Source organism: Oryctolagus cuniculus, chromosome 1 (assembly GCF_964237555.1).
Source record: "Oryctolagus cuniculus chromosome 1, mOryCun1.1, whole genome shotgun sequence".
Lineage (NCBI taxonomy): Eukaryota > Metazoa > Chordata > Mammalia > Lagomorpha > Leporidae > Oryctolagus > Oryctolagus cuniculus.
Genome location: NC_091432.1, coordinates 116,099,894 through 116,125,120, shown reverse-complemented (window position 1 = coordinate 116,125,120; position 25,227 = coordinate 116,099,894). Strand labels below are relative to the sequence as shown.

The 25,227-nt window shown below is 45.8% G+C and overlaps 1 protein-coding gene across 13 annotated transcripts; it reads left to right on the top strand.

Moving 5' to 3' along the window:
* The first annotated feature begins 274 nt into the window (after nt 1-274).
* On the top strand, nt 275-16,282 carry ZNF202 (zinc finger protein 202). Of its 13 annotated transcripts, none has more exons than XM_008260199.4 (9): nt 275-416; nt 1,399-1,521; nt 1,719-1,836; nt 9,315-9,813; nt 10,416-10,623; nt 11,001-11,089; nt 12,265-12,394; nt 13,254-13,376; nt 13,891-16,282. In XM_008260199.4, exons 4-9 carry the CDS (start codon nt 9,412-9,414, stop codon nt 14,883-14,885), a joined length of 1,947 nt encoding a protein of 648 aa, XP_008258421.2. In that variant the 5' UTR covers nt 275-416; nt 1,399-1,521; nt 1,719-1,836; nt 9,315-9,411; the 3' UTR covers nt 14,886-16,282. The 13 variants fall into 13 exon arrangements, with proteins under 13 accessions (XP_008258421.2, XP_069903800.1, XP_008258426.2 ...); XM_008260205.4 differs by lacking the exon at nt 275-416 and adding an exon at nt 532-728; XM_017342879.3 differs by lacking the exon at nt 275-416 and adding an exon at nt 532-1,037.
* The last annotated feature ends 8,945 nt before the right edge of the window (nt 16,283-25,227 follow it).

The following is a 25,227-nucleotide window of genomic DNA, read 5'->3' as shown; positions in this document are numbered from 1 at the left end:
TTCCAGACGATGCAAAGGGTAAAACAAAACAAAATTAAAAATCAAGAGCACACCTATAACTATAGGCACCAAACGCAAAGCAAATACACTGAAGATCAAAAACAGGATGGGGGGAAACCTTGCCAAAACCAAGCGCGTAAAACGAAAGCCCCGAGTGTCCATCTAGTCCTAGCATGGGGCCAGGGAGACTCAACCCACGCCCGGCACGCTGAGAGGAACCAACCTCCCCGAGCCTAGACAGGCTCCAGCGCAGCCGGAAGGCGGGGCTAGCAGCTGCTTCCGGTTCCGGGCGCTCAGGCCCCACGTGTTCCGACCCGCTAGGCCCCGCGCGGCTCGGATCCGGCGCCGCTGTTTCGGCCCGGAGTGGGTGGGGGTGAAGTCGGGGCAGGGGAGGAGCCGCCGGAGCTGCCGGAGCCGTGAGTGTTGGGGGGCTGGGCTGGGCCGGGCCGGATCGGACGGAGCCCGGCAGGGCAGGGAAGGGCCCGGCAGGGCAGGGCAGGGCAGGGCGGGGAGGAGGGGGAGGGGCCGCAGACCCCGCCCCCCAGAGCCTGGGGAAATTCGCTGTCCTGGGGAAGGGGTGGCGGCCGTGTGCGGAGGGGGACGCCGCGTGTGGCCTTCGTGTCTGCCGGCGGCCGCAGCCAGCACCGCCTGGGATGCGGATGGCGCCCCGGGCTGGCTCCTCTGTCCAGCCGCCGCCCTCCGTCCCTCCTGGGGCCTGCAGAAACGCAGTGAGCCCGCACCTCCTATTGCTTCCGCGCCAACTGCCCCCCGGAACCGAGGGGGGAGTGGTCTAGGCCCTTTGGTTTCCTGCAGCCTTTTCTCACCCCGCCTCTCAGACTGGTCCCTCGCAGGCTCCCGGCCGGAGCGAGCCCCTGTCTGCCCCTGCCGCCAGCCTCTTCTCCAACAGGCGGCGGATAGCTCCCCCCAGCCCGGGATCTTATCCCTCGTGAGCGGGCTGGGCTCTGGAGACTGTCTGGCCTGTGGCACTTCAGCGGCCGCCGGAACAGACCCCGAGCTTTCCCTCGAGACAGCCACTGGTGTGTCCACTTGCAACTTTCCTCCCCCGCCCCTAACGGCCAGTTCTGGCACCACTCCTCAACACCACTGTTGCCCTTAGCAGGAGCCTACGTGCCTCTTGTCTGTCTGAACTAAAAGTTTGTCAGTTTGTGCCCCAGGAGTAATACTGTGTTGTCTCAGAGCGGGGTTGGTCCAATTTTTATTCCTAAAGCAATGGGTGGCTATGTCCATTAAGTACCTCCAGAACCCTGTCGGCCTTGGTCTCTGAACTGGCCTCCCAGCCCAGCCCTTCTTGAACCACCTTGGTCGTGGGGAAGCAGTGCCAGCACTCTCTGAGAGGCCAAGCTTAGAACTGTTGCTTTTTCTCTGTCCACACTGCAGGTGACACCCAGGGCAGCTACACTCAGAAGCCACAAGGAATGCTAGTGGAGCCCCTCATCCCTCCTCCCAACTTCTCTTCCAAGCTGCCCCATGGCCCTTGAACCAGAAAGCCACTTCAGAAAGGTTGTGGGATAGCCACGGGAGGCATGTTGGTGGGACGTGCGTGACAGCAAGCAGTTAGGGTTTGTGGCCATGTCTTGGGGACCTTGCTGCTAATACTGTCTAGCATAAGAGGGTGGGCAGGATTGGAGGGGGGCTGGAAGATGTTCCTCCTGGGACCAGACACTGGGATTCACACTCTCTCCCCCTTTCTCCTCCAGCTGTCCCCCTTTTGCACTCTGTCTATATACTCTATTGCAGTAGACAGTCATTTCAAGGGCACAGCGAGGTTAACTACAATGTGAGGGACTCTTGGTCGTTACAGACTATACAGATGAGGTAAGTGACAGGTTTATAACATTTTTTCCGGTTTATTTGGCACTGATGTAGAACAATCCTAGACTCTTCTTGCCACCCTCTCACCAGCCCCTCCTTTATTTTGAGCAAACTGGTAAAGTTTTTCCTTGCTCCCTGAACCCCAAAATTGCTTCCTTGGCTTAGGTGGTGGTTCTTAAACTTCCCATCTTAACTTAAGCACCTGAAGGGCTTGTTAAACACAGATTGCTGAGGGCCCACCCCCAGACCTCTCAATAAAAAGGCTGGGCTGGGGCTGGAGAACCTGAGTGTCTAACAGGGTCTCAGGTGCTGCCGCTGCCGCTGCTGGATTCCCCATTTTGAGAGCTGCAGCCTTTAGCCAGACTGTGCACATTGCAGCCCTCTGGAGATGCAGAGAGCTGTGAGTACTTCTGTGCTGAGAACTAGCAATCTGATCTTTTGTGGGGCGTTTAACCACTTCTGTTTGTAAAATTGAGTGTACTGGATGCTACATTATCTTATGCCAAATTTAAGACCAAACAATGATGAGTTTTCCCCCTTTGACTTTCTTTATTCTTTTGATAGGCAGCTTCCGTTGTGATCATTTAGATCACTCCCATGTTCTAGGCTTTTGCTGCGAATTCCTAGTATTGCTGAAGCCCCTGCTGTTTCTTAACTACCCTGCTCTCAAGGTCAGAGCCTATGGGTTTTTCACCTTTCTGTGCCCAGCACCTTGTACTGCGCAGTAGACATTAGTGGGTGGCGTGAACTCCATCCCTGCCCTCCTCCCTCTTGGAGTTTGTCAAGCCAGGAGATGGCTAGACCACCTGACTCCTGGAAAAAATCTGTTGGTACCTACTGATTTCTGAATCTTCAGTACTTCTACATCTAAGTTGGGGTAAAAGAAATGTATTGAGTGCATTTTCTACTAAGGGCTTCACCAAGGGGTAGGTTTTGGAAATATAAAAGTGCATAGGAAATCCTTCCTCCAGTAGGCAGGACTCACAATAAGGGAGACAGACACAACAAAAATGACTCCTTTGGCTCATGATACAGTCTACAGTGGAAGGCTGGCACTCTTCAGGTTCATGTGGTCCAGCAGGCAAGGGACCCATCTGTTGTCATCTCAGCCAATCAGAGGAGCCTTGGGCAGAGCCTTCAAGGACACCACCTAGAAACAGGGCAGAGGGTATCTGATGCTGTGTGTTCATTCAGAGCCAGAAAGAGAAATGACTTGAGTTGACTTGTTCTACTTAGCCAAGTCAATACCTCAGGTCAAACTGTTTGTATAATGTCTATTATCCTATTATTTCCAATGAAATGATGGTTCCTCCAACCATGTGATTGGCATCCACCATGTTCATTGTAGGAATTGAGTATACCTAGTTTTGACTCTGACCACCAGATGAAAGCTGCTGCTCTCATAAGGATGGGCCTCAGGTTTGACTGATGTCTCTTGGTTTGCCTGCTTCACATTACTTTGTGATGTTTTGTTTAAAACTGAGGCATGTAGATTGAACTGCATTTTTTAAGTCAGTAACCAGTTCTGGGTAATATCCCTTACGTTTGAAAAGTCTGGCTTCGTGTTGGAGATTAACCAGCATGAACATAGTGGCCAGGTGTTCTAATTCTGGCCTCTTAAAATCTGTATTTGGCCTCTTGAGTAAATCCCTCTCACCATCCTATGCTGATGTATTATGGATCTGATACTCAATATAAGAACCAGGGGTCCTTGTTCCTTTCAGAGTCCCTCATCACCATTATAAAGCTGGTTGATTTCTCAAAAGATGATCCAGTTCTTGGCCTTTAGGAAAGACTCATCCCTGCTGTCGAGATGAGTTGATGTGACTTTTCCATGTTGAAGAGGTAGAGCAAGAGTAGCACATGGGTCCTTGCCCTCCGAAGACTGACCTATTTGCTGCTGGCATTGCCTCTGAGGACTGCAGGAGGTGACTGTAGGAAAAAAAAAAGTTTTAATTAAAAATAAATCGTTAGGATTTTTATTTTACATTTCTGTGTTTACATCTTCTCTCACTGGCATTTACCTTGATGCTAACCACAATGCCTGCAGTATGTCAGGGCAGACGATGCTTGTTGTCATGGCCTCCGCTGACTTCCTGTACCACCTGCTGCTTACCCAGCATCCCTCTCTTTTTATTTCTTCCCGTTTTCCCCCATGTCTACTGCTAATTCTGTTTCTTTAAAACCTGTTGTAAAAAGCCTTGAGCCAACTTGGCTACTCAAATATTAGTTTTATGAAGGGGAAGAAATTAGCTGGCAAAAATATTTTAAAGAAATAATTCATAGAATTGTTTCAGCATACTCATCCTGATGTGTTAGGGGGCCAAAAGTCAGAGCATGTGTTCCCTGTTTCTCTTGCCTTCTGGGTTACGTTTTCAAAGGGCCTCTTGGGTTTACTAACTGGGTTGGCCTCAGATTGCCTCCTCCCAGTCATGAGGACAGGAGGGGACTTGCAGTTGGTTAGTAGAGACACTGAGCAAGACCATCCCACCTATGTTCTGAGGCTTTGGTTCCATCTTACCTCATTGCTTTAAAAGCAAGGACTGGCTTTAACACTTCATTTGTGATGTAAAAGTAAGCAGACCAATATTTTATCTGTGTATTCTATTTTTTTTATTTATGATGAAAAAAAAATTGTTTGCTTATCATTTAAATCTTGCCTACCTCCCAAAAGGATTTAAAACAGCTTGAAGAAGAAAGAATAAACTATTTTGGGCATCTACCCTATGCCAGACTCTATACTGAGAGATTTCTATAGGTTACTTTATTACTGCTTAGAACAACAATGTGAAGTAAGTAATATTAGTCCTATTTTAAGGATGCAACTGAGGCTTGGAGAGTTAGTATCATATTTCTAAGAAGTGAGAGGAGGGATTCAAACTCAGGGTTCCAAAGCCCCTCACCATTACCTGGGAAGCCTGAACACACATTTGAATATAGAGCAATAAAAATAACGAGGAATTTTTCCAGGTAAAGGGTTATATTGGAGTAATCGTTAATTAACTAAAGAATAGTAGCATTGGAACAGAGCAATTAACAGTTTTTATTTGTTGATTTCTATTTGAGAACAGTGAGAGGAGCTATTGAAAAATCTTCAGATTTGCAGATTATGGTCTGCATTAGAGAAAAAGTGAGAATGCAGGCTGGAAGGGATGTAAATACCCACTAAGTATATAATAGTCAGATCACCCTCTCTCATTTAGGCAGATCCCTGTTATTTAGGAGCAAGAAAGCTCACCCTAGATGGTAGTGTTTTAAAATAGAGAACTAAATACTCTTTTATCACCTGTGGTTTTCTGTCTGTGTCAAGAGAATTGTTAGGGACAGTTGGAGAATTCAAATGTGACACCTACAGGTAAGGAACAGAGGCAGGTGGGCCAAGGATTGCACAAAGGCCTTCCCTTCTTCCTGTCTCCTCCCCAGCCTTACTGCATGCATCCTAAAACACCCACTCAAACCTCTAGGTCAGCCCAGGCTTGTTTTAGTCTTTTCTGAAACCAAGTCTTTTACTTTTCCTGACCTACTTTCACATTCTGTATTCTAAACTCACAGACGTCAAAAAAGGCATTAGAATAGTAAAGGCCGCAAATTGCAAGGCAGTCTTGCAGTATAGCACATCCCATGAATGTTAGAATAAGACATCCATGTTCTGTCTGTAATACTAACACATGTTTGGTATTTACATAGCCTATTTTAGTTCATAAAGCACTCTCAACTCAGGTAATTCTGTGAATTAGTGTAATAGTTCTCTCCAGAGGACCTTACCTGCAAGCGCTCTTGCTTATGTTGCCCAAGAAATCCTTATAGTTGCTCTAGTTATTTGAGGACTTGGGTACCCAGTCCAGAGCTCTGCTCTGCAGCGCACTACTGTGCTGTTCTTCCCATCTCTTATTCCTTTCCCTTCATTCCCACTGCTGCTGATCTGTTTTTCTTCATCTTCTCTCCCTGGGCCACCAAAATAAATGTAAGACAAGCAACAGGAATCTCAACTTGTGACTTCTGAAGGGCACTTGAAAATGATGGATTTAACTTGTCACATTTATTCCCTTCCTTTTTCTTCAGAGAGCAAAGCCCACTGAGAGCAGGAGCCTTCTGTTCATGCAGAGGGTGTAGGATCTGTAGTATGGAATCTTGTGCATAGTGCTCCATGAAAACGTTGAGGGTTCCTAGTCTACTTCACTGAACATTAGTTCTCAGACTAATGAAATAATAGAGATTCTTTTGTTAAAGCTAAGGGACCCTGTGTATCAATTCTGTCTTCTCTTCCCCTCCTTAGAGGAGTGGGAGGTATGGGGGAGCTTTGTCTGCATAAATAATCAGTATTGTAGTTGCATTAAATTACTTGATGTCTGATCTTTGTAGATATTGAAATTGATTCAGATGCTCAGTTGCGTGTGACTTGCATTTGGATTATCCCCATGTAAAACTGAACACTCCTTGTGATGACTTGTGGTTCCATCACTCTGGGAACCATGAAAGTATTCCGTTTTTCTCACAGTGCAAACAATAAATGTCTTTTCTTATTTATTAATTTATCCAGCACACAGATTGCTGGACAAATGAATGAATAAATAATACAACATGGCATCTGTCCTTCCAGAGACAGACTTAAACAGAAAGCGTGCTTAGCATTCAGTAGTTCACCTTTTGGGGGCCAGACTCTGATCTGGCTGCAGCACATGCTGCCCTCAGCACCTCTCAGTCCAATGAGTTTAACTGCAAAAGGAACAACTTTGATGACCAAGTATGCATACATTGCATGCTGTGGTATGGTGGGGAGCAAGTTCCTGGGGAGCATAATCTCCAGTGATTGGAGAGGGCACTACAGGAAAACGAACTGAAAGATGAGTGGAGGTAGCCAAAGGGAGAGGCTGAGTGAGCTGTGTCAGGAAGGCCCGGTGAGGGCATGGCAGAGACACTGAATAGTCATTCCAGCTGTGGCCTTCAGTGGGGGTGGCGGTCAAGGAGAAAGGAGGTCATCAGGCCAGGTCTAGAAGGGCCTTGAGCATCAAGTTGCAAAGAGTTTCAGTTCTATCCTAAGGACACGACAAAGCCATTGGCAGGTTTTGTGTGTTTAGAAAGCTCACTGCTTTTACTTCACCATATCTCAGTGGAGCTAATGTGGGTGAGCTTCCTGCCTATGTAGTCTCTCCCAAAAACTAAAGATAAATGTGTCGCTTTCAGAGGCAGACATAAAAGCTAGAGAAATAAGTACAAGTTGATTCCACCATGGGCTTAGGGGATGTTATTACCAAGAAAAGTTTTCTAGGCTTCTAATACCTGTGCTGCGACCAGGAAATAGGACTACGATATTAGGAGGTATGGAGGCTGTAGAATTGAGCATTTCAGAGCTACTTCTCCATGAAAATCTGTCTGCTGGCCCGAAAAGTGCAAGGAAGTTAGATCTCCATAAGTTTGACTAGGACCAAAATCACTTGAGGACAGAGGTCAAACAGTACATTAAGTGCATGATTCAGGAATACCCTGATAAATTTAACCTAAAGACTTATCCAGGGTCAATGAAACTTAGCATTTTAGTAAAAGCAAATCAAATTCCATTCAAGGGCTCACTTTTACAATTTGATGCTTTCAGAAAGATAAAACAGAGCATGTTTCCCTGTAAAACATGGGAGTGAAGAAGAGAGAACGTGTTAGGAATAAACAGGAACAGGAGGAGTTGGAGAATGTTCTATTTAGAGGGAGCAGGCTTCAAGAAAGCATGGAGGCCTGAAAGGGCACCCTGTTGTAGGTGGATCAGTGCGTTCAGTATAGATAGGTGATAAAGAAGAGTACAATGTAGGCTTGGAAAACAGATTGGGGTTGACTATCCTGTGCCCAGGATTTCAAAACTAATCTTACTAAGAACTTACTATTTTAAATATGAGCAATGTAGTTAGACCTATAACTTAGATATGATTAATAGTAGAGTATCATTAGTCTTCTAGACATTTAGTACTCCATTTGATACTTAACTGTACCCTATTGGATGATTGCCACAATTATCTCTGTTTGGTAAATGGAGAGCCAGCATAAAGAGAATAAGAACTTGACCATAGTTCCAACTTTGTCCCAGTAGACAAAGTACAGTAGAGCCAGGATCCAAACCATAGCTGTCTGATTCCAGGGCCCTGGCTCTTAACCTTACACACCTTCCTCAGTGTTTCTCAACCATGGATGCACAGTAGAACTACATATGGCATTGCTTAATTACAGTTGTCTAGGTTGAATCAGAATGTCCAAAAGAGTGATGTGTGATACTGTACCCTTTTGCAAAAACTCCTCCTGTAACTCTTTTGCATTGTGCTTGTAACTGCCTACTGTAGGGACCCCAGTAAGGAGATGATGGCAGTGGTCCCAAAGAGAAATGATGAGGGCCCAGAATAAAGCTGTCTGCCGGAAGGGAAGAGGAAGAAACACAGAGGCTTAAGTGATAGAGTTGGTTTAATGAGCGTTAAGCACCGAGGAAGAATCAGGTGAATCCAACGCTTACTACAAAGTCGATTGTTAGTAACAATGATCTCAGCCAAGACATGATTCCAGAAACAAGTAGGTTTGGGAGTAGGAATAATGAATTTAGTTTTGAACACTTGAGCTTGAGGGGCCATGCGTCAGCCGATTGAAGATGTCTTAACAAGAAAGGTTGGTTTTTAGGGTTTCTGTGTGCCAACCACTATGTAAGCCCTCACTGTTACAGAGCCCTCCCCTCAAATCTCTTGAGTCCCCATTTTTTATCAGTTAATCCTGACTGAGTCAGAACACAGTGCACCTCCATAAAGCCTTCCACATCTATTGCAGCCCTGCCACTGTTTCCCAGGATGTATGAAGATTCTTCAAAAGGTTCATGGAAAAATGGAATTGAAAGTTTATTTTGGTGCAAAAATATTGTAAAATCCATACATTTTTGCATAATGTACATTTTTTCATGAGCTGCTTGAAGGTCCCTTTTGTGCACGAATTTCAAAACTTTTTGCACCCAAATAAACTTATCTTTTAATCTCATTTTTCATGAACCTTTTGAAGTACCCTAGTACATGCTAGTTCATATGTAAATAGGCATATACATACAACAAACGCTGTGGTCAGTCCTAGTAGGTGATTGATTGTAAGAGTGCTTACTCCTAGCCATTGGAATACTGCAGGAACCCCAGTTGGAGATCACAGCAAGGGTACAGACTAAAGCAGCTGGCAGGAAGGAAGAAGAGAAAACAGATTTGGAGGCAGAAGGTAAAATCGGTAGTATCCATGAAATAGAAATAGAAATGCAGTATTTTCCTTTGGGCTATGAATGTGGCTTAGGAAAGGGAGTAGAGGACCAGTCTCCAGTCATGCATAATCTCCTGTCCTCACTAGAGCACAACACAAGGTATGGAGACCAGGGGGAAGGGGACATAATCAGGTGAAGAATTATGTGTAGGGGCCTGTCCTGAACTTGTGTATCATTTCACACTTACGTGACCCTTTGTCTTTATTTCTTCATCCAGGTCCCTTGGGAGAAACTCCTCGAGGTGTCCAGGCTGAGAGTTGGGGGCAATGCCAGTGTGAGCTCTAGATGGTGTGAGACCGCCCCAGAGCCAGGAAATGGCCACAGCCTTGGAGCCAGAGGACCAAGGGCTTTGGGAAGAAGAGGGCATTTTCACGGTGAAACTGGAAGATGATTTCCCCTGTCGGCCAGAGTCTGTCTTGCAAAGGGACGACCCTGTGCTGGAGACATCTCACCAGAACTTCCGCCGCTTCCGCTATCAGGAAGCAGCGAGCCCTCGGGAAGCTCTCATCAGACTCCGAGAACTTTGTCATCAGTGGCTGAGGCCAGAGAGGCGGACGAAGGAGCAGATCCTGGAGCTGCTCGTGCTGGAGCAGTTCCTTACCGTCCTGCCTGGAGAACTGCAGAGCTGGGTGCGGGGCCAACGGCCAGAAAGCGGCGAGGAGGCGGTGACGCTGGTGGAGGGTTTGCAGAAACAGCCCAGGAGACCAAGGCGGTGGGTGAGGAGGGGGAGTCCTGATCTGTGTGATGTGGAGGGGGACTCCCTTCTGGAAGGCTGGGTGGGCAGGGAGAGCTCACAGGGCCTCTGTCGATTATCCTTCAACATCTAACTGACTCTGCCTCGGGCTTGGCAGGGGGACGTGTGTGTATGAGTGTGACCTTCTGGGTTTGAAACACCTGTCCAAGGGAGCATCTGGGGGGACTCAGCCACTCCAGAGTCCTGGCCTTGGTTTTCCCTCTGGATGCTGAGCTTTCAGTTCCGAGGGAGGAGAATTTGGCGACTTCTTCAAAAGTTCCTTTCAACACCCAGTCCCAGCTTCCCTTCCAGGGTGGTCAGCCATAGCAGCGGACAGCAAGGGGCACTGTAGGTGGGGTAGTAGAGGTGGGTAGGATGGGAGCCCCAGAGCCCCGGGTGCTGGGAACAGGGTGAGTGTCTTCTGCCTGGTCCTGGGGAGGAAACCCTTCAGCTCCCCTTCCCAGGCCTCCTCACCCTGCTCCTGGGGGAGCTTTCCCCAAGGAAGCTTCTCCCCAGATAAGCCAGGATAACAACCAAGAATTTTCTTCTGACTCCACGGTGACGGGAAGTTGGAATTATTCCCAGGTGACCGTCCATGTTCACGGCCAGGAAGTTCTATCAGAGGAGACAGTGCATCCAGGGACAGAGGCCGGGTCCCCCAGTGAGCTGCAGGATCCTGCGCAGACCTCGACCCCTGAGCAGTCCCAGGAGGAAACCACACCAAGCCCAGATCTGGAGGCAGTGGAGGAACAGAGCCCGTGTCGTGAAGAGGAGCTGCAGCCTCCTGAGACAGGTGGGAAACCTCAGCAGGAAGAGGGATTGTGGCTGAGTGCGCCCGGCGTTTCACCTCTACCAAGGAGAAAGGGTAGATTGCCACAGGGGGAAGAAATGACAGAATCCAGGATGTTGACGAGACAGTTCCAACCAGAGTCCCCTGTAAACAGGGCCAAGCCTCGCTACATTCTTGGATCTCTTGTCATTCTGGTCTTCCTGGAGCTGGAGCTGCAAAACTTGAGCTGCCGATGGAACAGTTTCTTGGTGCCCATAGCAGGGAGGTTAGGGCTACATTCCTGATGAGGATGATGAACAATGCTCAGTTCTTGCCAGTTACTAGGATACGATGTTGCTAATCTCAACATACACACACAGCTGTTTTTTGTTTTTTCTTAGAAGTTCCCGTGCCCCAGGACCCAGAACTGCCTGCAGAGAGGAGCTCCAGAGACCCCGAGATGGTTGCCCTTCTCACTGCTCTGTCCCAGGTGTGCCCTGGTTCTCTGTCACAGGGGGCTGTTTGAAGAACTGGTGGGTGTTGGCAGTCTGTCAGGCAGGACACAACTGGGCCCTCTCCTTTTTTGCAGGTTTAGGTTCTCAGTAAGCAGGAGTCAGGGAGGGGAGGCAATAATAAGGTAAACAGTAACCCACTCCATTGCAATTGCAGGCTCCACAGCCTCTCGATTCCCACTGACCAGAGAGACTAGCAAAATGGGATTATTTTCTAACAGTACAGTACAATTTTCCTTTAAGATTCCTTTTTTTGTTTGAAACATAGAGTGACAGAGAGGGAGAGACACAGAGAGAGAGAGAGAGAAGAGTTTTTATCCAGTGGTTTACTCCCCAGATGGCCGTAATGGCCAGATCTGGGCAGGGCTGAAGTCAGGAGCCAGAAACTCCATCTGGGTCTCCTATGTGGGTGGCAGGGGCCCGAATAGTTGGGCCTTATGCTGCTTTCCCAGGTGTATTAGCAGGGAGCTAGATCAGAGGCAGAGCAGCCAGAACTTGAACCTGTACTCCAATACAGGATGCCAGTGTTGCAAGCAACAGCTTAACCTGTCCTATCACACCACCAACCCCTGTAGTACAGCTCTGAAGCTGTTAAATCAGGAGTTTTTGTTTTTAGGAATAAATTTGCTAGTCATTTGTGAGAACAACTGACCTCTGCCATGACATTTATAAAGCATTCACTGTGTCCAGAGCCCTGAAACCAAGCCATGTGGCGACAGACATAAGGAATAGAACTCATCCATGGTTTCAGCTTGTAGTCTGGCTGTTGGCGGAAGTCTTTTGTATGCTGTAGACTGTGTAAGTAATAGGGTCAGTTAAGGAGCGCTTCATAGAGGAGATGAAATTTTATAGATATGAAGATAGCATTAAAACATCAAAAAAAGCTACGTGACGACTTTGAAGAATTGTTTTTGAATTTTAAACAATATCTTGAAGAAAAACATAGGCCAGCCCAGAGGGAAAGCAGTGGAATAGAGGTGGGCAGCATGTGGCCCGTGCTTTCCCCAAACCAGAAGAAGGAGGGTGCCTCTTGGACCTTTGCAGCTTGGTTCCTGGATGGATCCTGCCTGAACCCGTGACCTGCCTCCAGGAGAAAGTCTGAGGCCACCTCTAGCATCACGCACATTCTGGTTGCATCCTTGTATTGTTCCAGGGACTGGTGACTTTCAAGGATGTGGCCGTTTGCTTCTCCCAGGACCAGTGGAGTGATCTGGATCCAACACAGAAAGAGTTCTATGGAGAATACGTCTTGGAAGAAGACTGTGGAATTGTGGTCTCCTTGTGTAAGAAATTTCAAGTCTTTCGAAAGCATTCTAAACGGAGATCTTTCTCCTGTTGGAAATGGAGTCTTAGATCTTAGAGTATAAGCCTTGAACTTCTCTTATGCTTACCCTACCCGTGAAACTAGAGAAACCATTGGCTATAGAAGGATGAGGTGGTGTCCTTCCAAATTACAGGGGAGAGAATGCTTAGAAACCTCTAATAAGGAAATAAAGCTATAATATTATAGCTTTTTTTTTTTAAGATTTTTTTATTTATTTTCCTTGAAAGTCAGAGTTACACAGAGAGAGGAGAGACAGAGAGAGAGAGGTCTTCCATCCAATGGTTCACTCCCCAGATGGCTGCAACAGCCAGAGCTGTGCTGATCCGGAGCCAGGAGCTTCTTCCGGGTCTCCCACGTGGGTGCAGGGGCCCAAGGACTTGGACCATTCTACTGCTTTCCCAGGCCATAGCAGAGAGCTGGATCGGAAGAGGAGCAGCCGGGACTCGAACTGGCGCCCATATGGGATGCCAGTGCTTCAGGCCAGGGCGTTAACCCACTGGCCCAAAGTTATAGCTTTAATATAGAAATGTTTGAGGTAAACATGTGAATTTCAAAACAAGCAGTAAGGAAGGAAGCTAATCTATTTTCTTGAATCTGAGAAAAGAGGGTAAGTTTTACGGTGACATCATTGTTGAGCTGCAGGTGAAAGGCACAAGGAAGATGCACTTGGTTAGAGGTGCTCAAGCTAAAGAGACCAAAGATTTTGTCAGCTGACCTTGATAGGAATTTGCTCTACAACCTGCTAGAGAGCAGATCTGCTCTTAGCACAGGAAATTGTGGAGCCTATCGTGATGTCCTGTTCTCCCTCTCTCGGGCAGCATTTCCAATCCCCAGACTAGAGGAGATCCCCCAGGAGAGAGAGGAGGAACCTCAGGTCCTAGATGTTCCAGAGCCACCTCAAGAGCCCGACGAGCCAGAAATCCTGAGTTTTATCTACACAGGTGAGGAATGACAACGTGGTCTCACTCACCCTGAGTGGGCCATTCTAATCAGTGCTTCTCCTCCGAAGGTCCCTTCTCCTTGGTTCTCCTAACACTTCAGCCATGACTCCCTACTCCCTCTGATAGAAAATTCTTACGTGGTTTTCCTCTTCTTGACCTCTCTTTCATTTGCTTGAGGGTTAAGGAGTCCAAAACGGTGTAAGAGAAGTAAAACAGGTAAGCTTCTGGAATCCCACCCATACCATTTACCACACAGTGCATCTCGGCACTCGGTCCTCAGTGTGCACTTGTACAATGAGGATAATAACATCCATTCTAAGGCTTTCTGATAATATAACATGTAGAACAGTGACTGTCAATATTTCCTTCTTTCCCAACCTCTGCCTTTATGAAACACAGGCTGTTCTCTATACAGTCTCCACAAACCCTGTTTAAAAGAAAAAAACCACCCTCTGGTGTAGAAGTTATTGTTGTCACTGCAATTTCCCCTTTTCTCCTCTCACCCCTTCTGTAGGAGACAGGAGCGAAGACGAAGAAGAGTATTTTGAACAAGAAGATCTGAGTTTGGAGGATATGCACAGGTCCATTTTGGAAGATCCAGAAATCCACCAGACCCCAGATTGGGAAGTAGTGTTTGACAATAGTCCAGGCAGACTTAATGAAAGAAGATTTGGCACAAATATTTCTCCAGTTAATAGTTTCATCAATCTTCCAGAAGCTATGGCCATCCACCCCCTGTTAGGGAGACACCATGACTGTCCTGTTTGTGGAAAGAGCTTCACTTGTAACTCCCACCTGGTGAGACACCTGAGGACTCACACAGGAGAGAAACCCTACAAGTGCATGGAATGTGGGAAAAGTTACACACGGAGCTCACATCTTGCCAGGCACCAGAAGGTCCACAAGATGAGCACTCCTTATAAGTACCCCCTAAACCGGAAGACTCTGGATGAAGCGCCCCCCCTGATTCAGGCCGAGAGAACACCACCCGTGGAGAAACCCTACAGGTGCAACGACTGTGGGAAGCACTTCCGCTGGACTTCAGACCTGGTCAGGCATCAGAGGACACATACAGGAGAAAAACCCTTCTTCTGTACCATCTGTGGCAAAAGCTTCAGCCAGAAATCCGTGCTAACAACACACCAAAGAATCCACCTTGGGGGCAAGCCCTACCTGTGTGGAGAGTGTGGCGAGGACTTCAGTGACCACAGGCGCTATCTGGCGCACCGGAAGACGCATGCAGCCGAGGAGCTGTACCTGTGCAGCGAGTGTGGGCGCTGCTTCAACCACAGCGCTGCGTTTGCCAAGCACCTGCGAGGGCATGCCGCGGTGAGGCCCTGCCGGTGCAACGAGTGTGGGAAAAGCTTCAGCCGGAGGGACCACCTTGTCCGGCATCAGCGCACACACACCGGAGAGAAGCCGTTCACATGCCCAACCTGTGGGAAGAGCTTCAGCAGAGGGTATCACTTAATAAGGCATCAGAGGACCCACTCAGAAAAGACCTCCTAGCATAGCCTCCAGGTGAGGAGACCTGCATTCAACCCTTACCCAAGGGTGGGCTAGGCGAAGCCCTCTGGTCAGCCGGGAAGGCCTTTTCTCGGGAGTCGCCCCTAGCGGCCCAGACCTTACCATAAAAGTCGCAGGCAGAACCTCAGTTCTCTCAACCTGCTTCTATGCATGGAGGAGTTGCGATTTCTCCTTGACTGAAGTGCCCCTGCTTCTACCTGATGCGGGTAAAGTAGGGAGAACCAGAAGACTTAAGAGGTTGTGGTTACTGTTCCAAAAACTAACCTGTTACACATCCTGAAGACTTCTTGACAGCCTCAAGTTGAAAGTGGCCAAGGACAAGTACTTGGATTTGGTAAGGGACCAGCCTGAAGGATTCTGTCCTCACTGGGCTCAAACCTTAAAGCACACAGCCCTGAACTCAAGACAGGAGATTTGCGTCCTGAGACCTTTGCCACATACTTGCAGGATAACTGTACAAATCCCTCCCTGTCTGATTCACTTCCTCACCACGCACTTTCCTTTGATGCTGGGGAGAAATGGGAGAAGTGATTGGTGGGCAAGAATCTCAAGGCTGCTTAACAGGAACCTTGTCCAGCTGCTGCCTTCCCTATTGTCAACATGAGACAGGTGCCAGACACTGCTAGAGAGGAGGGCCTACTCGGGCACCTCTTCCCTTGTGGGTTTTTTTTTCCTGTCCCAATACTCATGCCTTTAGCCTTCCTGCTATCCAGCCAGTCTCTTGGTTTTGTCCCTAGCACTTCTACAAGGGATACGTAGCATTTGAGTGCTGAGGGATTCGGTAAAGCATTAATGAAGTCATAGTGAAATTATTTACATTCCCACATATGTACAAGCCCACCCACCCCTCCTCACCCTCTACATACAGGTGGTGTGAGGGGATTTGGGGACAGTATCAGCTTGCAGAGGCACTACATGATTATAGAATCATGATTGATTAGGTGACTTCATTTACATGAAACTGAAGATCTGAGATCAAACGATAGCAAAATAAGAAAAAGCTATTGCTGCTGGCGAACACCATCAAGACTGTTCTCCTGGCACCCAGTTCCCACCATCCCTGCCTCAGTTCTCCAACATCAGGAAAAACCATGAACCAACCCCAGCACCTGGGACCCTGAAGAATTTACCAGGAGTAAATGGCTTTCATGTATTTTTGTCGTTTGCTTTTTCTTATGTGATTTCATTTTCATGTAACTAAGAACTGAGTGATATTATCTCACGATGGCCCAAGGATCTCTGTAGCCTGATAAAGCCCCACAGAGATGAGGCTGAGAGATTATGAACCTCACCTGCTCTGATTGTGGGAGTGGCAAGGACCGGGGACACATCCTCCAGAAATGGGGCACAGGGTATGGGATTAAAGCATGAGAAGGGAATGTTTTGTGTGCCTGGTTTATTTCACAACCCATTTTGTGCCCTTGTACACCAGAGGAATATGGGTAACCCACCATGACCCCAACACTCTCAGCACAGCAGGTGCATTCTCATTTTGGTCAGTATTAATATTCTGATGGAGTGGTTAATTTTGCTGCCAGTCAACCATGGTCCTACAGATAAGAAATAAAAGTAAAGTGAAATTAAACACTGGCCTGGCAGCCAACTTCCATGGTTTCTGGAAGCCTTGCATGTTTTTGCTTTTCCAGAGCTTCAGAGTCCTGGAGCCTGAAAGGTCACTCCTACCTAGATACAGGAAGATAGAGTTGTTTTCCATGGAGCTAGAGAAGGCTTGGAATGGGTAGCAGAGCTACAGGTAAATATATTCACATGGTGCTGAGGTCCAAGCTGGAGTTTGCAGAAGAGATCATTGTGATCTACAGGCATTTCTCAACTGCGCACCTAATGTCCGAGCAGAATTTATCCTGGGTGAAGTGTCAGCCTCAAAAGATCATTTTGCATAGCTCACACTTAACCACTTGAGGTGATGAAACACTGGAAGTGGAAGAACAGATTAACATTTTCTGATTTATCTGCAATCTTGTAATTAGCGAACATCTGTCAAGAGAACTGTACAGAAGGGAAGGTCTGAGAGACTGCACCAGTTTGTTGGGGCATCAGATAGTGTTTCTGTTGCTGATCACCCTGTAAAGCTTTCATATACTGACACTAAGTGTCTGGTCCCTTTTTCAAGTGACCGTTTCCTGAGGTTCTTGGAGGAATATGGTACCTCCCGAATTGGAGCAAGACAGAAGCATTTAGCAGCAGCAGGAGGGGCTGTAAGGGAGTCTGGAATGGGCAGGGCAGCAGGAGGGAGGTGAGGCCAGAGCATGGGATAGTCACTCTGTGTAAGGGGGCCCCTTAGACTGGTGAACAGTAGGATCCTAGGTCCTTGAGTACTATCCTGAATAAAAGTCTCTGAAAGAAAAGGAGTATCTGGAGGAAGCTATAAAAGCCTACTAAAGTAGTCAATGAGAATGACCAGGTTGTTGAAAATGTACTAATGTATGAAATAATGATAACATAGTGTTCACCCAGGTAATTGGGGGGAGAGGGGGTCAAGGAATATCCACCCTTTTCTCTACCACAAAGTTCCAGGAGAGAGAAACGCCAAGAAATAAAGACTGTGTTGTCTAGGACTTGGGCTTCAACCTCCGGAGTAGAATCTAGTGATCCCAGTTGCACTCCATGGAGATTTTCATTCACTGGACTAACATCAAAGTACTAGAAGCAAGCCTGCTAGAAACAGCTTGTTGCCTCCTCTAAAGCCCATCTGGAATGATTGATCTGATAGAAGATGCATTGTTTTCATTGACTAGCAGAAGCTTGAACAAGAATACATCCCAACAAGTCCTGCAAAGTTGGCGGAGATTTATTCCGCATCAGAGCAACAGTCTTTAGCTCACCCTGCTGCATAGGCAAAATGAGGTACTGTTTACTGGATGAATGAATTTCTTAATTTGTGAAAATGAAATTTATTTTCCAGACTCCTAGAAGGCTGACAATCCAAATGAGAGAGTTAATTGGGCTCCAGGATCATTTCATAAGCTAAAGCTGGACTGAGAAACAGTTAATTGAAGGTATGCTGTGCAGACTAGTAAGTTGGTGACCTTCCACATAAATACTTTTTGAATAGTTTGTCTGGATTAGCATTTCCCTCAGCTTTTGTAAATACCTCTTCCAGCCACAGTATTTGAGAGAAATACAAGTCATTCCAATCTTCATGCATCTCTATATTGGCTGGTTGACCGGCTAACATATTTCATAGAGAAGACTAAAAGAGCCAAGAAGCAGATGCCCTACCTGTCTGCTCCCTTACCTTTATTGTGGCAAAGTAGCCAACAGAACATCCATAAGCTTGAGAACATCATTTTGGAAGTGGTATAGCCTGATTCACCCTTGAGAAAGTCCTAAAGAGCAGCAAGGAGTAGCCTTGATCACTCCTAGACACCAAACTTTGGTAGTAATAAAAAGAAACTGTTTGCCTGAGTAGCAAAAGGAAAGACATCCCATAGTGTGCAACTCCTGCTCTTTCTACTGGGTGACTGTATATGTGCCCATACACTCATGGGGGACCTCAGGTAGAACAAAGAATGGACTAGAATCCTTAAAAAGGAATCAGCACATACTAGATTAGTGGGCAATTTATAAAAATGGATTCCCCAAAAGGATCCTGGGAGGGAGTTAAAGAATGCAATTGTGGGGGCCAGGGCCGTGGCTCACTTGGTTAATCCTCCACCTGTGGCGCTGACATCCCATATGGGCGCCAGGTTCTAGTCCCAGTTGCTCCTCTTCTAGTCCAGCTCTCTGCTGTGGCCCAGGAGGGCAGTAGAGGATGACCCAAGTGCTTGGGCCCGTGCACCCACATGGGAGACCAGAAAGAAGCACCTAGCTCCTGGCTTCGGATTGGTGCAGCACCGGCTGTAGCGGCCATTTGGGGAGTGAACCAATGGAAAGAAGACCTCTCTCTCTCTCTCTCTCTTTCTCACTGTCTAACTCTATCTGTCAAATAAGTAAATAAATTTTTTTAAAAAAAGAATGCAATTGTGGAGTGGGACCAGTGCTGTGGCATAGTGGGTAAAGGCACTGCTTGCAGTGCCAGCATCCCATATAGACACCACTTTGAGTCCCAGCTGCTCAGCTTCTGATCCAGCTTCCTGCTAGTGTGCCTGAGAAATCAGCAGAAAATGGCCCAAATCCTTGGGCTACTACACCCACATGTGAGACCTGGATGGAGCGCCTGGCTCCTGGCTTCAGCCTGGCCCAGCCCCAACTGTGTGGCCTTTTGGGGAGTGAGCCAGGAGATGAAAGATTCATATTCTCTCTCTCTCTCTCTCTCTCTCTCCCTCCCTCCCTCCCTCCCTCCCCCTCTGCCTCTCTTTCTTTGTAACATAATAAATTTTAAAAAAGAAATAGCGTTATATGAAAATTTGCAGAAGCTTTAGTAGCACATAGCTGCCAAGTGCAAAATGTGATGAAGAAAAGCCACTGTCCATTTAGATAGAGTGTAGATCTTGGCAATGTCCTATGCAAAATCGGACAATACCTCAGAGTGACCACGTGCACAGGAATGTAGCAGGACTTCCTGCCTCTTGTCTCTGGTTTCTCCATTGGTTGTACATATTATGATCCTAGAGTCCAAGGGGCTACTTGTCAGGGAACCTTCAGGAAAAGGACTACAGGAATGGCCTGCTGTTTGGGTTCCTTTATTGAACATCTACAATGGGTCTACAGAGAAGCAGTTCCAGAATAGAATAGCAGAGGGGAAGATGGAATATTCCACCCTAACATTGAGTAGTTAACCTTCAGCCAAGAAGCAATAGCACAAAATCAGAAACCTAGGTCAGCATAAAAGGGGGAAGATCTCTGCTTCTCTTGCTCCCAATGAGATATTCTGAAAGACCTCTACTGAAATATAACTACATTTTTAATAAGTTACTGCAACAGAGAATAGAAATAGCATTAGCTGAAATATGGTAATCCTAATTTTAAGTTCAGCATCCATGAATTGTTCAGGATAAAAGCTATTAGACATTGGTTAATTTTGACATTGTCTAAGTATGCACTGTATAATATCAAGAATAATCATTATAAGGAAATAGAGTATATAATTTTCTAAATAATGGGAAAAAATGGGAACAAGAATTTTAAATAAAAGAAGTGGAAAAGTAACTCAAACTGTCCAAGAAAAGGCAAAAACCTAAACATAAATAAGGTGAAACAAATGCAGTTGTAAAGACAACAGTCCAAATATATGAATAAAAGAGAATAAATAGTAACCATCAGTTAAGATATCGTTTGAATGGAAAAGTAAATTTCAGCCATATGTATATATCTGTATCATATTTATGTGTGCATATATAATGTACAGAAATATAAGAAGAGTAAAAATTAAAAAGGGCAAGAATATACCAAGAAAATACAGCTGAGTTATTTTTTAGTATTGGACAAAAGTGTATTTTTAACACAAAAAGCATGAGAAGGCCTGCCCATAATTAAAAATTAAATCCACCAAGAATGTAAGAATATATAATAGATGTAAATTTCTGTGGGTTTCAGAGTTGCACAGGGGAATTAATAAATCTGTCATTTTATTGATCAATTTAAAAGTGCCTGTCCCAGTTATTGATAGATTAAGCAAATACAAAAATGCAGATACTCTTAACAAATAATATCATGAGCAATAAATATTCATGTTACAGAATTATAGAAAACATTCTCAGATATAAAACACATAAAATAATTGCTGATGTATGGTAAAATAAACTCTCATGAAATGTCAAAGGATATTATACAGACGATTTACTCTGACACCAATACATTTTATTTGAAAAAAAATTCAATTATGCTTTCAGACTTTATTTTTTTAATCAGAAAGCATTCATTTATTCAACCATATATTTAACACTCATTGAATTCCTACTAACTTTTAGATCTTCAAAACTTATGCTCACACAATAAATGGATATTTATAAAACAATCTTTTGTAATGGACTCCCTTTAATTCATATTATGTTTGTTAGACTCATTTATGTTATGATATATATCTCAGTTTATTTCCACTAATTGTTGATATTCTTTTGTATGACTACCAAAATGCATTTATTCATTCTACAACTATAGATCCTTTGGAACTAGGACTGATGCTGTAACAGAGTCTCTCTCTCTCTCTCTCTCTCTTTTTTTTTTTTTTTTTTTTTTTGGACAGGCAGAGTGGACAGTGAAAGAGAGAGAGAGAGACATAGAGAAAGGTCTTTCTTTTTTCCGTTGGTTCACCCCCCAGTGGCCGCTGTGGCCAGTGCACCGTGCTGATCCGAAGCCAGGAGCCAAGCGCTTCCTCCTGGTCTCCCATGTGGGTGCAGCGCCCAAGCACTTGGGCCATCCTCCACTGCCCTCCTGGGCCACAGCAAAGAGCTGGCCTGTGAGAGGAACAACTGGAACTAGAACCCGGTGTGCCGGCGCCACAGGTGGAAGATTAGCCTATTGAGCCACGGCGCTGGCCTGTTGTAATATCCTTTCTTACACATTCACATGAATTTATGTTAGGTATAACATAAGAGTAATACCCATATCAAAAGTTGTGTGTGCATACCTAGAAACATCAGTCTGTGGAATTAAAAAGGATGAATTGTATGATATGTGGGTTATAGCTCAGTAATGGTATTTTTTTGTTTCTTTTGGGGGGGAAGTTTTTTGTGTGTAACTTTTTCTTATATAATTTTTAATTATTTCAACAGATTCAATGTGATTTGTAGATACAATTTTTTAAAGTTTATTTATTTATTTGAAAATCAGAGTTACACAGAGAGAGAAGGAGAGGCAGAGAGAGAGAGAGGTCTTCCATCCACTGGTTCACTCCCCAATTGACCACAACAGCCGGAGCTGAGCCAATCCGAAGCCAGGAGGCAGGAGCTTCTGGGTCTCCCATGCGGGTACAGGGGTCAAAGGACCTGGTCGGTCTTCTGCTTTCCCAGCCCATAACAGAGAGCTGGATCAGAAGAGGAGCAGCCAGGACACAAAGTGGCGCCCATATGGGATGTTGGTACTGTAGGTGGCAGCTTTACCTGCTACACCACCACGCCAGCCCCTGTAGATAATTTCTCAAAACAAATGATATTCCCTTCCTTCCCCACCTTCTTTCCCTCTCCCTTTCTTCCTTCTATTTTTTTTCAGTTTTTGGGGTAACATTTTAAGATTACTTTACAGAAAAAGGCTTAATACCTCACTGAATAAGAAGTTTAACAAGTGAAAAGCAAAATACTTTAGTTAAATGGAAATATAGACAACAGCTATAAACAATAATCAAATGGAAAAAATGACCATTTCACCCAATTACAGCAAAGTTTAAAATAATCACAGATCTTTAGCACTATAGTAATATAATATTTTTTTTTTTTTTGACAGGCAGAGTGGACAGTGAGAGAGAGAGACAGAGAGAAAGGTCTTCCTTTGCCGTTCGTTCACCCTCCAATGGCCGCCGCGGCCGGCGCGCTGCGGCCGGCGCACCACGCTGTTCTGATGGCAGGAGCCAGGAGCCAGGTGCTTTTCCTGGTCTCCCATGGGGTGCAGGGCCCAAGCACCTGGGCCATCCTCCACTGCACTCCCTGGCCACAGCAGAGAGCTGGCCTGGAAGAGGGGCAACCGGGACAGAATCCGGCGCCCTGACCGGGACTAGAACCGGTGTGCCTGCACCGCTAGGCGGAGGATTAGCCTAGTGAGCCGCGGCGCCGGCCTATAATATTCTTTTTTTTTAAAGATTTTATTTATTTATTTGAAAGAGTTAGAGAGAGAGGCGAGGCAAAGAGAGAGGTCTTCCATCTGCTGGTTCACTCCCCAGTTGGCCGCAGCGGCCAGAGCTGCACCGATCTGAAGCCAGGAGCTTCTTCCAGGTGCCCCACGAGGATGCAGGGGCCCAAGGACTTGGGCCATAACAGAGAGCTGGATCAGAACTGAAGCGGCCAGGACTCGAAGCGGTGCCCATGTGGGATGCTGGCACTGCAGGTGGGAGCTTTACCCACTATGCCACAGCGCCAGCCCCAGTAGTATACCATTCTTAACCAATGGTTGACAAAGGTATATAACAAAATTTTACAAAACTATATTTGCAGCAATACTGATACACACAGACATTTCTTTTTCCTTTCAATCTTTTTTCATCTTAAAAATTTTTTTTAATTTTATTTATTTAAGAGGTAGAGTTCCAGACAGAGAGAGGGAGAGACAGAGGGATTCCATCTGCTGATTCACTCCCCAAATGGTCACAACTGCTGGAGCTGGGCCCATCTGAAGCCAGGAGCTTCTTCCAGGTCTCCCACGTGGGTGCAGAGGCCCAAGCACTTGGGCCATCTTCCATTGCTTCCCCAGGCCATAAGCAGGGAGCTGGATCAGAAGAGGAGCAGCGGGACTCAAACCAGTGCCCAAATGGGATGCTGGCACCACAAGCAGAGGCCTAGCTTAGTAGGCCACAGCGCCGGACCCCTGTCTTTTAAATTTAGGTCCCACATCTAAGGGAGATCATGCAGTATTTGCCTTTCTTGGTATGACTTATTTCACACAACATGATGTCTTCCAATTGCATCCATTTTGTTGCAAATGGTAGAATTTCATCCCTCTGTATGGTCTGAGTACACTTGTCAAAAATCAGTTGTCGGGGCAGCGCTATGGTGTGGTGGGTAAAGCTGCCACCTGAAGTGCTGGCATCCCATATGGTCACCAGTTCGAGTCCTGGCTGCTCCACTTCCAATCCAGCTCTCTACTATGGCCAGGAAAGCAGTAGAAGATGGACCAAGTCCTTGGGCTCCTGCACCCACGTGGGAGACCTGGAAGAAGCTCCTGGCTCCTGACTTCAGATCGGCGCAACTCTAGCTATTGCAGCCAATTGGGGAGTGAACCAGTGGATGGAAGACCTTTCTCTGTCTGTCTCTCTTTCTCTCTGTGTGTAATTCTGACTTTCAAATAAATAAATAAATCTAAAAAAAATCAGTTGTCTGTATGTAGTGGATTAATTTCTGGGCTCTCTATTCTGTTCCGTTGATCTGTGTATCCTATTTTTTTTTAAGGATTTATTTATTTTAAAGTCAGAGTTACACAGAGAGAGGAAAGGCAGAGAGAGAGAGAGAGAGAGAGAGAGAGAGAGAGAGAGGTTTTCCATCTGCTGGTTCACTCCCCAGATGGCCGCAATGGCCGGAGCTGTGCCAATCCGAAGCCAGGAGCCAGGAGCTTCTTCCGGGTCTCCCACGTGGGTGCAGGGGCCCAAGGAGTTGGGCCATCTTCTACTGCTTTCCTGGGCCATAGCAGAGAGCTGGACAGGAAGTGGAGCAGCCGGGTCTCAAACCAGCGCTCAAATGGGATGCCGGCGCTTCAGGCCAGGGTGTTAACCCACTGCACTACAGTGCTGGCCCTGATCTATGTATCAGTTTTTATGCCATTACCAAACTGTTCTAATTACTATACCTTTGTGGTATGCTTTGAAATCAGGGATTGTGATGCCCCCAGCTTGATTTTTTTTGCTCAGGATCACTTTAGCAAGTTAAGGTCTTTTGTGATTCGATATGAATTTTAGGATTGTTTTTTCTAACTCTGTAAAGAATGTCATTGGTATTTTGATAGGGATTGCATTGAATCTGTAAATTACTTTAGGTAGTATAGACATTTTAATGATATTGACTCTTCAGAACCATGAGCAAGGACTATCTTTCCATTCTTTGTGTGTCCTTGATGATTTCTTTCATCAATGTTTGAAAGTTTTCACTGCAGACATCTTTCACTTCTTTGGTTAAATTTATTCCTAAATATTTGATTTTTTTTTTGTAGCTATTGTGTGTGGGATTTCTTTCTTGATGTCTCTTTCTGTGAGTTCATCATTAGCATACAAAAAAGCTATTGTTTTTTGTATGTTGATTTTGTAACTAGCAACCCTACTGAACTGGTTTATCAATTCTAACAGCTTTTTGGTGGAACATTTAGGTTTTTCCATGTACAGCATCTTGTCATCTGCAAACGTGGATAATCTGACTTCCTCTTTTCCAAGTTGATGTCCTTTGTTTCCATCTCCTCCATAATGGCTCTTGCTAAAACTTCAGTATTATATTGAGTAAGAGTGGTGAAAGTGGACATCCTTGTCTTGTTTAGAGCTGAGGGGAAATGCTTTTAGTTTTTCTCCGTTCAGTATGATATTGGCTGTTGGTTTGTCACATACAGCCTTTATTATTTTGAGGAATGTTCCTTCTATACCAGTTTGTGAAGGGTTTTTATCATGAAGCAATGTTGAACCTTATCAAATGCTTTCTCTGCATCTATTGAACTAACTATATGGGTTTTATTCTTCATTCTATTGACATGACTTATGACATTTATGGATTTGCAAATGTTGAACCACCCCTGCATT

Bases quoted from the DNA above. Each gene is read 5' to 3' on its own strand.
- ZNF202 (XM_002708313.5), top strand. From the start codon at position 9,412: ATGGCCACAGCCTTGGAGCCAGAGGACCAAGGGCTTTGGGAAGAAGAG. The intron at 11,090-12,264 runs GTGTGCCCTGGT...GTATTGTTCCAG, and splicing joins TTCTCACTGCTCTGTCCCAG to GGACTGGTGACTTTCAAGGA. The intron at 12,395-13,253 runs GTAAGAAATTTC...TCTCTCGGGCAG, and splicing joins TGGAATTGTGGTCTCCTTGT to CATTTCCAATCCCCAGACTA.